At 46.9% G+C, this 14,211-nt stretch overlaps 1 protein-coding gene across 1 annotated transcript; it reads left to right on the top strand.

The window, feature by feature from the left end:
- The first annotated feature begins 1,024 nt into the window (after positions 1-1,024).
- Positions 1,025-13,572, top strand: churc1 (churchill domain containing 1). The gene is made up of 4 exons (XM_080203091.1): positions 1,025-1,105; positions 7,841-7,976; positions 10,918-10,988; positions 13,374-13,572. Exons 1-4 carry the CDS (start codon positions 1,067-1,069, stop codon positions 13,464-13,466), a joined length of 339 nt encoding a protein of 112 aa, XP_080059217.1. The 5' UTR covers positions 1,025-1,066; the 3' UTR covers positions 13,467-13,572.
- Positions 13,573-14,211: the final 639 nt, after the last annotated feature.

Below are 14,211 nucleotides of genomic sequence, written 5' to 3'. Positions count from 1 at the left end.
CGTGCTGGTTAGGTGTATTGACCTGAATGGGTGCCGAAAGGTGGCAAGAGAATTTCACAGTAACTTCATTGTAGTGATGATGCAAGCCTTACTTGCAACTAATAAATATCCGGGTGGAATCTGCACATTCTCTCTGTGTCTGTAAGGGTTTCCTCTGGGTGTTGTGGCTTCCTCCCACATGCAGGTTAGGTGGATTGGCTATGTCAAATTGCCCCTTAATGTCCTGGGATGGGAAGATTAGGGGGGTAAATATATGGCAATAGGGCCTGGATGGGATTGTTGTCGGTGCAGGTTTGATGGACCGAATGGCCTCCATCTGCACTGTAGGGATTCTATGAAATAAATTACCTTTATTTATAAATAAATGTGACAATAATAAATCAATTCAAATCTGCCTTTACGAACCTGTAATAATGATGAAAACAATTGGTAGTGAGTGAAGGGTGAGACTGGGATCTGTGAATAAGGCAAGCTGAGTGGAGCCGGATCTCCCACCTACCTGCGCCGCACCTACTGCACCCGCCCCTTTAGGGTGTGAATGTGGCAGGCTAAGTGGAGCCAGATTGCGCACCTACCTCCTCTGCACCTACCGCTTTAGTGTGTGAATGAGGCAGACTAAGTGGGGCCGCATCGCCCACCTACCTGCTCCGCACCTACCGCACTCACCACTTTAGGGTGTGAATGTGGCAGGCTGAGTGGAGCCGGATCGCCCACCTACCCGTGCTGCACCTACTGCACCCCCAGCTTTAGGGTGTGAATGAGGCAGGCTGAGTGGAGCCGGATTGCCCACCTACCCGTGCTGCACCTACTGCACCCCCAGCTTTAGGGTGTGAATGAGGCAGGCTGAGTGGAGCCGGATTGCCCACCTACCTGCTCCGCACCTACCGCACCCCCAGCTTTAAGGTGTGGATGAGGCAGGCTGAGTGGAGCCGGATCGCCCGCCCACCTACCTGCTCCGCGCCTACCGCTACTTCCAGGGCCACTTCCGCCGCCGGCTGATCTCGCGAGAGCCGGGGGACCGGAAGTGAGGTCATCAGTGTGCGCCGGTCGCAGCTGCGGATCCGGGATGTGCGGGGGCTGTGTCCAGAAGGAATATCCCGAGCGGGTGAGACAGACACCCACACACTGCGTTATAGACCACTCACTGTACACACAGCCACTCGGCCCCTCGCCTCCCTGCTGGCCGGCGGAGCCTTCCAGCTACTCCCCTCCCCCACCCCCCACCCATTAACCCTTGCACATCCCAGTGTTGTCAATGGGGCCTTTCTCCTGCTGTGGAGACGCCGGCGTTGTGCTGGGTTACACACAGTCAGAAATCTCGCAGCACCAGGTTAAAGTCCAACAGCTTTATTTGGACAGGATTAACAGGACCAAATAAACCTGTTGAACTTCAGCCTGGTGTTGTGAGACTTCTTACAGCCTTTTTCCTGCCTCGGGGCAGTGAGTCCCATTCCTCCCTCACCCCTGGGGTGTTTCTAAATAACTTTTAGTTATTTCCACTGCAAATCTGTATTGTAATGTCTTATGGAAATGGGGCTTGGGTGGAATTGTTGTCAGTGCATTCGATGGGCCAAATGGCCTCCTTTTGCACTGTAGGGATTCTGTGATATTCTGTGATTATGAGGGTAGGTCCTGTGTGGGATTGTCACAGGCTCTGTGGTCACTTCTGGCACATGTGGTTGTCCTGAGGTTTCCACATGGTACAGGATGTATATTCAATGGGCATAAGGTACCCTGCCATGCCTCTGTTGATTAAATGAGTAGTTAAACTTTGCAGAACTGAACTTACATTTCAATTACTTAAGTTTAAATTAGAGATGGATTTAATTAAATCTTTACTACAACTTACTGTCAGCGCTGCTCCATGGGGGGGGTGATGTTGCCGTCCTCCATGTTTGTTTAAGGCTACTCAGTAAGATTGGGAAGTGGGAAAGGTTGGAAATGTGCAGTAGGGCGTGCTGTTTATAGAGTTTGGGACTGTTTGTGTTTGGACTTGGGAGCTTTTGATGTTAGTCTGAGGTACCAGAATTAGAAAACATTCAATCTAATTTCCTCACAGAAATGGGCCACTGCTTCATGAGCACGGAATAAAATTCACCGGGAGGAATAGAGAATATCACAGTTACTGTGGGAATGAATGACAACACTGTATCTGCATGATCACTGTCATGGGATAGTGACTCATTTAGATGGTCTGATTTCATGAGAAGTTTATAGAAACCTATAGTATCCCTACAGTGCAGAAGGAGACCATTCAGCCCATCGAGTCTGCACTGACAACAGTCCGACCCAAGCCTCATCCCCGTAACCCCACATGTGTATCCCACTAATCTCTAACTGATGCATCCTCGGACACTAAGGGGCAATTGAACATGTTCTATGCACCTAACCTACACATCTTTGGACACTTGAGGGGTAATTTACTACTGCCAATCCATCTAACCCGCATATCTGTGGAGTGTGGGAGGAAACTGGAGCAGCCGAAGGAAATCAACGCAGACACGGGGAGAATGCGCAAACTCCACACAGACAGTGACCCAAGCCGGGAATTGAACCCATATCTCTGGTGCTATGAGGCAGGGGTGCTAATCACTGCGCCGTCGTGCTGCCCAGTTGCAAGAGTAGAGTGTAACTTTCCATTCTCTCAGCTCCTGAGATTGACATCCTGTGTTACAGCTAGCTATTTTCCTGGATTTAAAGAATCAATCTGTTCATTATTAAATCGAGTGGCTTGCTAGTGGTTGACCTTTTTGTTGATTTTTCTGTTATTTTTGCGCCTCGTTGTCTAGTCATATCTGAGTGACGATTTATGTATCGGACTGAGACAGTGGAGTGTAATGTGAGATCTGACAATATGTTGCATCGTGTGGCTCTGAGCTTATCCATCCTCCATGATCAATCAGTTTCCTAATAAAAAGATTACAAGTCAGCTGTCATTCGGTTAGTTTCCTGCCAGTAAGTGGCAGGCAGTGTGCAGCGTAGGAGCCGCATGCAGCCCATTTGGATCCTGAATGTGGTCCAGGAAACATTTTGTTGACCATTGGGCGACTCAGTGGCACAGTGATTTGTACTGCTGCTTCACAGCGCCAAGGACCCAGGTTCGATTCTGTCTGCAAGCCACCCACCTAGCAAGCCACTCGATTTAATAATGAACAGATTTATTCTTTAAATCCAGGAAAATAGCTAGCTGTAACAGAGGATGTCAATCTCAGGAGCTGGGAGAATGGAAAGTTGCACTCTACTTTTGCAACTTTGGGCAGCACGATAGCACAGTGGTTAGCACCATCTGTGCAGAGTTTGCATACTAAGAAGTCTCACACAACAAACTTTCAGAGTGCTGCTCCTTTCTCAGGTGAGTCACCTGAGGAAGGAGCAGCACTCCAAAACCTTGTGATTCCAAATAAACCTGTTGGATGTTAACCTGGTGAAGTTCTTACTGTGTCCACCCCAGTCCAACGCTGGCATCTCCACACCACGTGCAGAGTTTGCACACACTCCCCGTGTCTTTGTGGGTTTCCGCAGGCTTCACTGGTTTCTTCCCACAGGCCAAAGATGTGTGGGTTAGGTGAATTGGCCACACTAGATTGGCGTTCAGTGTCAGAGAGACTAGCTAGAGTAAATGCATGGGGTTATGGGAATAGGGCTTAGGTGGGATTGTGGTCAGTGCAGACTTGATGGGCCGAATGGCCTTCTTCTGCACTAGGATTCTATGTTTTCCCACGCATAGAGTTGCCACATTCTGTTGATTTCCATCCACATAGCTATCTTCCTACTGGTGTGACTGAAGTGAGTCGCACGTGAAGCAAGGGCGAGTGAAGTGCGGTGCATGCTGATTGTTCACAACATTGACTGTGAGAGCCGTGCGCTCCCTTTGTCCGAAGTTTCATACTTTTTACCATTTGAAATTGATGGCAGTTTTATTACTATGTAAATGATTAAGCATTTTCTATAGCTTGTTGTGTAATATTCGGGTGTATTGAACGTATCTAATCTTATCAGGTGAAAGTAGAACTAGGGGGCATGGCCTCAAAATAAGGGGAAGCAGATTTAGGACTGAGTTGAAGAGGAACTTCTTCACCCAAAGAGTTGTGAATTTGGAATTCCCAATGAAGCAGTTGAGGCTACCTCACTGTTTTTAAGGCGAAGATAGAATGGATTTTTGAACAATAAAGGAATTAAGTGTTATGGTGAGCGGGTGGGCAAATGGAGCTGAGCCCACAAAAAAATCAGCCATGATCTTATTGAATGGCAGAGCAGGCTCAAGGGGCCAGATGGCCGACTCCTGCTCCTAGTTCTTATGTTCTCATATCTCATAAGTGACCACTCTCTGTGACGCAACACGTGAGTTGCCTGGATAAGTTATTCAAAGACTGCTGGTGTCAGTGAAGCCTTGTCCCAGGATGAGTTACTATCAAAGGAAACAAAACACCACAGTATAAGTGCAAACTACGCCATTGATCCTAAGTGATCTCTCGGACAGCTCGAATCTCACTGTCATTCACAGTGACACTTGAACCAGTTGTCTCGTGACCAAGGTATTAACTTTCCTGATTTTTAATTGAACTGTTTCAGGAAGATAGCTTTCCCAGCTGGAAGGTAAACCTATCTTGTACCTGTGCATCTATCTGTAACATGTTTAAAACAATAAATGATCTCAGAACTCCGATATTACACCTGCAGATGGCACGGTCACGTCATGTTAAATGACGAATTGGAAACAATGGCACCTCACTGGATATTACATCGACACAAGTAGGGTGACTTGAGCTAATGTACAAAATAATTGCATAATTAAATAATTGAAATATAATTAAAAGGAGTTTGCACATCCTCCTCATGTCTGTGTGGGTTTCCTTCAGATGCTCCGGTTTCCTCCCACAGTCCAAAGATGCGCAGGTTAGGTTGATTGGCCATGTTAAATTCCCTCTTAGTGTCAGGGGGAACTAGCAGCATAAATACATGGGACAACGGGGATAGAAGCTGGGTGGGATTGTGTTCAGTGCATACTTGAAGGGCCGAATGGCCTCCTTCTGCACTGTAGGGATTCTATGATCCTATGATTTGGTAAAAGTGGCAAGTTAGGAATGAACAGCAGAAGTTCATTTGTAACAGAAAATTCAACAAGCATTTAGATGAAGAAAGTTGTAAAGTTCATGGGAGAGAGAGATTTAAAACAAACCAGAAGCATCAGTGGAACCCAGAAAGCAACCTCCTCCCCTCTTTCCTGCACCCAAGCAGCAAGGTGGCACAGTAGGTAGACCATAAGGCACAGAAGCAGAATTAGGCCACTCGGCCCATTGAGTCTGTTCTGCCATTCAACCATGGCTGATACTCTTCTCATCCCCGTTCTCCTGCCTATTTCTCCGGGTAGCATTGCTGCCTCATAGCGCCAGGGACCCGGATTCGATTTCTGGCTTGGGTCATTGTGCAGACTCCGCACAGACATTCTCCCCATGTCTGCATGGGTTTCCTCTGGATGTTCTGGTTTTCTCCCACAGTCCAAAAGATGTGCAGGTTAGGTGGATTGGCTGTGCTAAATTCTCCCAAAATGTACCCGAACGGGCGCCGGAGTGTGGCGACTAGGGGATTTTCACAGTAACTTTTAAGTTGTGGATTATATTCAAACCCCCCTCCCCAAAATAAAAAGCTGATGAAATTCCATTTCTGCACTTCTAGTTGTATGTCCCGCTGCACTTTATCCCTTAGCTGCCAACCCCTTTTTCCCCAGACACCTCACTGTTTGCAGTTCTCGCTCCAAGGCTAATGTTGTGTTGTTCCATTTCTCCTTTTGCAGCAATTTGTTTTTCCCCAGTCCCCTTCTAACCATATTGAACTTGAAAGAAGGCTGTATTTATTATGTCGCAACACTGGGCAGCACTGTGCATTAACAGTATTTGATACCTGAGGCGTCACCATAATGTAAAACTGTGGCACAGTGGTTCGCACTGCTGCCTCACAGCGCCAGGGACCCGGGTTTGATTCTGATCTCAGGTGACTGTCTGAGTGAAGTCTGCACCTTTTCCCCGTGTCCGTGTGGTTTTCCTCCGTGTGCTCTGGCTTCAAAGAACAAAAAAAACTACAGCACAAGAACAGGCCCTTTGGCCCTCCAAGCCTGCGCCGATCATGCTGCCCAACTGAACTGAAACCCCCCACCATTCCAGGGACCGTATCCTTCTATTCCCATCCTATTCATGTATTTGTCGGGACACCCCTTAAAAGTCACTGTCGTTTCTGCTTCCCCTACCTCCCCTCGCATCGAGTTCCAGGCACCAACCACCCTCTCTCTACTTGCCTTGTACATCTTTCCTCCCACATTCTAAAGATATGCAAGTTAGGTTAGTTGGCCATGCTAAATTGTTCCTTAGCATCCCAAGATAGGGGAATTAGTGGGGTAAATATGTGGGGTTACGGGGATGGGGCCTAGGTAAAATGCAATGTCGGAGAGTCGATTCACACTTGATGGGCTGAATGGCCTCCTTCTGCACTGTAGGGATTCTATGATTCTATAATTCTAGTTGGGACAACGTTTCCCGCAAGTGCAGATACAGTGTCATCCCTGTGTCTGTTGCTATAAAGTGAGAGATTCCTTTAAGTGCATCTTTGTTTTTTGATTCTGAATTATGCACTTTTATTTTGCAAGCTGGCTGCTGCACAGCGACCATTTGGAGCTCTACTTTTGATGCAGACTTTAATTTAAGGTAAAGGTTTGTATATGTAAACTCCTAGATATCCTTCTCACTTCTAGAAACGTGTAATGCAGGCCAAGTTTGGTTGTTCGCCTGTAGCCAGAGGGGTGCCACTATGTATCGAGCCTGGCAGACCAGGAATCTCTCCCATACTTGTCAGACATTTGGAAGGATTTACAGGTTGATCATCAGCCCATTTGCGTTATGTACACACCATCCATGGCCTTCAAGTCCTAAAGAGGGAATCGGAACCTGGAGTTTCTGGCTCAGAGGCAGAGAGGTTCGCCACTCGCTGCGTCACAGGACCTCGTCCCGTGGGTATTGCTGTTCAGTAGCATTTGAGTATATTTTTCATGTTGGTGTTAGCCTTTGAACAGATAGAATCCTCCAGTGTAGAAAGAGGCCATTCAGCCCATTGCATCTGCGCAGATCACAATCCCATCTAGGCCCTATCCCCATAACCCCATACATTTAACCTAGCTAGTCCCCGACACGAAGGGGCAATTTAGCATGGCCAATCCACCTAACCTGCACATCTTTGGAATGTGGGAAGAAACTGGAGCACCTGGAGGAAACACGCAGACGTGGCGAGAATGTGTAAACTCCACACTGTAAGAAGTCTCACAATATTAGGTTAAAGTTTAACAGGTTTATTTGGTAGTAAACGCCACTAGCTTTCGGAACGCTTTTCCTTCGTCAGGTGTTGTGAGACTTCTTACTGTGTTTACTGTAGTCCAACGCTGGCATCTCCACATCAAACTCCACACAGACAGTGACCCAAGCTGGGAATCGAACCAAGTCCCTGGCGCTGTGAGGCAACAGTGCTAATCACTGTGCCACCCTGATACAAATGAATTTCTCCTGCTGACCTGACAGCATGAGTTCTCCTTGACTGTAACTCTTACTGCACTTCATCATGCTTAACAACTGCTGTGTTGCTTGTAGTTTCTCAAACCATCAGTTGGGAAAATTATACTTCAGGTCACCTTCCCTGTCTTTAGTTCAACTCCTTGTAACCTGCTATGGAATGGGATTGGCAATGCCCTAGAAATGTCTCAACTCTGATTGGGAAATTATATTTGCTGCAAAGTATTTATCAGAACGAGAGGGATAAGTTCATGTGTGAATCTACATGTCTTTTTCTTTCCCTACAGGGTAACACCTGCTTAGAGAATGGCTCCTTTCTGTTAAATTACGTGGGTTGTGCTGAGTGCAGCAAAAGAGACTTTGTGCTAATTGCCAATCGAACCCAAGATGACGATGATGGGGAAGAAATTGTTACATATGACCGTAAGTTACTGGCTGTGGAATCCAAATAATATGGGACCTCAATCTGGCAAGTGTTACACTGGAATTGTATATGTTCAGTTAAAGAGCACAACCTTCCTTTAAATCTGACGAAGGGTCATCCAGGCTCAAACTACTGGCTCTATTCTCTCCCCACAGATGCTGTGAGACCTGCTGAGATTTTCTAGCATTTTACGTTTTTGTTTTAGATTCCAGCCTCCGCAGAATTTTACTTTTATCTGTTGGCTAACGGAGCAAACAAAACTAGAAACATTTCCTTCATGTTTTTATTCTTTCACTGGGATGTGGGTGTCGTTGGCTAGGCCCGCACTTATTGACCATCCCTAATTGTCCTTGTGAAGGTGGTGATGAGCTGTCCTTTTGAACCGCTGCAGTCCATGTGGTGTAGGTACACCCACGGTGCTGTTAGGCAGGGATTTCCAGGATTTTGACCCAGTGACAGTGAAAGAATTCAAGAGGCGGCTGGAAATAGCACTTGGGGTGAATGGGATCACTCATTTCCCTGTGATGGGGTCACGGGGAAAATGTAAGAGTAGGCTGTTGAGTTGGATGATCAGCTATGATCGCAATGAATCTTAATCTTAATCTGCATAATATGCATTAATATGCATAATCTGCATAACAGGTTTGAGGTTCTTGCTTCCAGGCTGGACGAGAACGAGGCAGATGAGGTTGGTGAGCAAACTGCACACGGTACAGTGCTGCAGCAGGACATAGGCAAAGAGAAGGGGAAAAGGAACGTAGTAGTGATTGGGGATAGTGGGGTGAAGGGTATTGACACTGTCCTTTGTCACAATGACAGTGCACAGAAGGGTGTGTTGTCTGCCTGGTGCTCGGAACCTGGAGTGGGAGGGTGAGAATCCGGTCGTTGTGGTACATGTGGTGAATCTCTGGAATTCTCTGCCCGTTAAATATTTTTAAGACGCGGGTTGATGGGTTTTTGATAGGAGAGGGGATTAAGGGTTATGGGGAGAGGGCGGGAAAGTGGAACTGAGCAGCGACAGATCAGCCATGATCTTATTGAATGGCGGGACAGGCTCGAAGGGCTGGATGGCCTACTCCTGCTCCTATTTCTTATGTTCTTATGAATGGCGGAGCAGGCTTGAAGATCTCCTGCTCCTATCTCCTACGTTTCTATATAAATGACACTATAGTTCAGGATGTTAAGTGGTTTGGAGGGGAACTTGTAGATGGTGGTGTCCCCATGCTTGTGCTGCTCTTGTCTTTCTAGGTGGTAAGGTCGTGGTTTTGGAAGATGCTGCCAAAGAAGCTTTGGTGCTGCTCTTGTAGATGGTGCACTCTGCTGTCACTTTGCCTCGGTGGTGGAGGGAGTAAATGTATACGGTATTGGATGGGTGCTAGTTAAGCGGGCTGCTTTGCTCTGAGCACTGTCAAGCTTCTCGAGTGTTATTGGAGCTGCACTCATCCAGGCAAGGGGAGAGTATTCCATCACATTCTTGACTTGTGCCTTGCAGATGGTGGACAAGCTTTGGGAAGTCAGGAGATGAAGTTACATGCTGCAGAATTCCCAGTCTCTGAACTGGTTAGCCCAGTTCAGTTTCTCATAGAATCCCTACAGTGCAGAAGGAGGCCATTCAGCCCGTAGAATCAGCACAGACCACAATCCCACAAAGGCCCTATTCCCACAACCTGACATATTTATCCTGCTAACCCCCTGACACTGAGGGGCAATTTAGTAGGGGCAACCGAACCTGCACATCTTTGGACTGTGGGAGAAAACCCACGCAGGCAAGGGGAGAATGTGCAGACTCCACATAGACAGTGACCTGAGGCTGGACTTGAACCAGGGTCCCTGGCGCTGTGACGCAGCAGTGCTAACTACTGTGTCACCGTGCCGTCGTGATCACATTCTGGTCAATGTAATTGTGAGATTTCAGCAAGATTGATTGAAAAGTTGCAAGCTTTTCTGGTTCTCTATCAGATGAATAAGTTTAGACATCAGGGGTCAGTTGTTTTTAGCTGTTAACCAATGTAATTAAAAGAGGTTTGCAGATATTGTCAGGGTTAATGCAGTATATCTTGGTGGAAGCTGGATCTTGTGATAGCACAGCCAGGATGTTAGTTTAGGAATGTTGGTTTTGAGAGAAATTGCCCTGCCTGCCACTTTATGGGAGATATTTAACCTCTGTCAATTAGCTTTTAGAGGAATAAAACTTAAAGTTTAAAATTTGTTTATTAATGTCACAAGTAGGCTCATAACACTGCAATGAAGTTACTGTAAAAATCCCGTAGTCGCTACAGTCTGCCGCCTGTGTGGGTACATATCATAGAATCACAGCATGCATAAGGAGGCCATTCAGCCCATCATGTCGAGACCAACCACAATCCCTCCCAGGTCCTATCCCCATAACCCCATACATTTATCGTTGTTAGTCCCCCGAGACTAAGGGGCAATTTAGTATGGCCAATCCACCTAACCTGCACATCTTTGGACTGTGGGAGGAAACCGGAGCACCCGGAGAAAACCCACGTAGACACGGAGGATGTGCAAACTCCACACATACAGTGACCCAAGCCAAGAATCGAACCCAAGTCCCTGGCACTGTGAGGCAGAAATGCTAACTACCGTGCCACCGATTGTAGGAAGAATTTAGCATGACCAATGCACCTAACCAACATGTCTGCCGGACTGTGGAAGAAACTGGAGCACCCGAAAGAAACCCACGCAGACACGGGGAGGACGTGCAGATTCTGTACAGATAGTCACCCAAGCCGGGAATCAAGCCTGGGTCCCTGCTGCTGTGAGGCAGCAGTGCGAGCCACTGTGCCACAGTTTTACATTATGGTGATGTCTCAGGTATCAAATATTGTTAATGCACAGTGCTGCACTTTAATGCTATTTCTGAATCAGGTCTGGTTGTGCGTTCTTAACTCTAACTCTGTGTCCCATTATCTCTTGCAGATGTCTGTCAGAATTGCCACCATATTATAGCACAACATGAGTACACATTCACTGTTGTGGATGATTACCAGGTAAGGGCTATTCAGTGATTTCTAAATTGTAATTCTCAAAATAATTTTCCGCTCTGCCACATCCAGCCGGTTTTGCTTCTTGCTGACGCTGTACAATGTCGTTCTGCCTCTGTCACAGCAGCATTAAAAAAAAGTTTATCAGTCACATGTAAGCTTAAAGTCACACCACAATGAAGTTACAGTGAAAATCCCCTAGTCGCCGCGCTCTGGCGCCTGTTCGTGTACACTGAGGGAGAATTTAGCATGGCTAATGCATCTAACCAGCGTGTCTTTGGACTGTGGGAGGAACTCAGAGCACCCATACGAAACCCACGCAGACACAAGGAGAACGTGCAGACTCCACACAGACAGTGACCCAAGCCAGGAATCGAACCTGGTCCTTGGTGATTTGAGGCAGCAGTGCTAACCACTGTGCCACCATGCCACCCTGTCAGACAGGCACAGCTAGCAAGATGGACTCCTGTCATTTCACTGTGAGTTTCTCTCTCCACTGAGCTTGAAATTGCTTTAAAAGTCAGTTAAATCCCAGCAGCGTCTGCTGTTTTTCCACACTCGCTACCCCTATTGTGAGATTTATACGTAATTGAATAGTATGTACCGAGGTGAGTCGTGACACAATGATTGTCAGGCCTACCCTGAATTTGTAAATAATCCTTAAATGGCAGCATAATATAAATTCTGGCAAATGCTGTTTGTGGTATCAGTTTGAGTACCCTTTTGGTACTTGACAGGTGTGAGTATTCTAACTTGGTATACTAAGAAAAAGTAGCAGGTTGGTCAGTTAAACATTCACTCTCTTCACCACCGAGGCACATTGGCAGCAGTGTCTACCATCTGTAAGGTGTTGCTGCCACTCACCAAAGCTCCCTTGACAGCATCTTCCAAAACCATGACCTCTACACCTAGAAGGACAGGGGCAGCAGAATTATCAATGGCACTATAGTTCAGGATAGTAAGTGACCTGGAGGGAAACACCACCATCTGCAAGTTCCCCTCCAAGCCACTTACCATCCTGACCTTTTGTACATTTCTTCACTGTCACTGGGTCAAAGGCCTGGAACTCCCTTCCTGACAGCAGTGCTGTGGAGCCCTTTAAGAACATAAATAGGAGCAGGAGTAGGCCATCTAGCCCCTCGAGCCTACCCCGCCATTCAATAAGATCATGGCTGATCTGTCGTGTCTCAGTTCCACATTCCCGCCCTCTCCCCATAACCCTTAATCCCCTTGCCTATCAAAAACCTATCTACCCGCGTCTTAAATATATTTACTGAGGCAGCCTCCACCACTTCAATGGGCAGAGAATTCCAGAGATTCACCACCCTTCGAGTGAAGAAGTTCCTTCTCAACTCCGTTCTAAACTGGCCCCCCTTATCTTGAGGTTGTGCCCTCTACTACTGTCCTTTCTGAGCGGGAAAATCCAGTTGCTTCACACTCGCTGCATTAAAATAAATGCTTCTTGGTTCAATGGAGTAGTTTTTAAAGTGCTGCCTTCTTTTCAGAATTATCAGTCATGCCTCAGCGGTTAAGTACATCGAAGCAACTTCCGTCTAAGGTGACCAAAATTACCTCCCTTAGAGTGAGAAGATGCTTTGGTCTTTAGCCATTCTCTGTTCAGCTGAGGTGGCACAGGGCACTGCTGACTCACTGCACACGGATCCAGGTTCCGTTGTGGCCTTGGATGACTGCTTGGAGTTTGAAGTTCTCCCCGTGTCCGCATGGGTTTCCTCTGGGTGCTCCAGTTCCCTTGCACAGCCCAAAGCTGTTCAGGTTAGATGGATTGGCCACGCTAAATTGCTCTTTATGTCCAGTGACGTGAGGGTTAGATAGATTGGCCAACCTAAATTGCCCCTTAGTGTCCCAAGATGTGCAAGTTAGGTGGATTGGCCATGCTAAATTGCCCCTTAGTGTCTAAAGATGTGCAGATTAGGTGGATTGACCATGCTAAATTGCCCCTTAGTGTTCCAAAATGTTCAGGTTATGTGGATTGGCCATGCTAAATTACCCCTTAGTGTCCAAAGATGTGTGGGCTAGGAGGATTAGCCATGGTAAAATGCACGTGATTACGGGGGTAAGGCAGGGAGGTGGGCCTGGGTAAGATGCTGTTTCAGAGAGTCGATGCAGACTCAGTGGACTGAATGGCCTCCTCTGCACTGTCAGGATTCTGTGGTTCTGAGTATGTGGCAACTGTTTCATTCAGATACTGGTCCACATACATTGCTTTCTTGTTTTTGTTCCATTAGGAAAGCCTTTAGACGTCCTGTTAGAAATTTGGGTTAAAAGTGGCTGTGCATAGTTACAACATTTAAAATGGATTTGATAGTCTTGTCATTACAGTGGTACTGACGTTGAGTGAAGTATTCAACAACTTTCCCCTCCTTGCTCCAGGAGTACACCATGTTGTGTATGCTGTGTGGGAAAGCGGAAGACTCGATCAGCGTACTGCCAGACGATCCCCGGCAGATGGCTCCTCTCTTCTGAAAAGCTGTGTTTCTGCTCATCACACACTTTGGGGTAGGGAGTGCAGTCACAATTCCAGTTGGCGAACGAATATGAAGTTGCAATAAAATCAGGTTTCAAATGAAAATGGGTTGATTGATTTTGGTTGTGACTGAAGGAGGTACACAAATAAATCTCCCTTTCCAAGGTGAAAATGAACTTCTAATCTTGCAAGCACTGGCTTTACCAGCATGGATCTGTCTGCATGCCATTTCAGACTGACTCACATGCTTCTTATTTCAAATGTATAACTTCTGGGATCTTTCAGGTTGAAGCAAGTACCTGAGGGAGAGACGAAAGCTGCTTTTTCTTTTAATTGTAACAGGCTGGTGTTGCAAGTCTATTTTTTTTGAGAAAACTGATCCTCTTATTTCTTGAATCTGGTGGCACAGCGATTATCACTGCTGCTTCACAGCGCCAGGGACACGGGTTCGATTCCGGCCTCAGGTCACTGTCTGGGTGGAGTTAATACAGTCTCTCCGTGTCTGCGTGGGTTTCCTCCGGGTGCTCCGGTATCCTCCCACAGTCCAAAGATGTGCGAGTTAGGTGGATTGGCCGTGCTAAATTGCTCCTTAGTGTCAGGGGATTAATGGTAAATATATGGGGTTACAGGGATAGGGCCTGGGTGGGACTGTGGTTGATGCAGACTTGATGGGTTGAATGGCCTCCTGCACTATAGTGATTTTATGATCTATGGATTCTATGATAGTCACATGTATTGGGATAC

This window comes from Carcharhinus amblyrhynchos, chromosome 14, assembly GCF_965287045.1.
Source record: "Carcharhinus amblyrhynchos chromosome 14, sCarAmb.v2.hapA, whole genome shotgun sequence".
NCBI lineage: Eukaryota > Metazoa > Chordata > Chondrichthyes > Carcharhiniformes > Carcharhinidae > Carcharhinus > Carcharhinus amblyrhynchos.
Note: the sequence above shows the minus strand (reverse complement) of the source record. Positions and strands in the feature narration are given on the sequence as shown.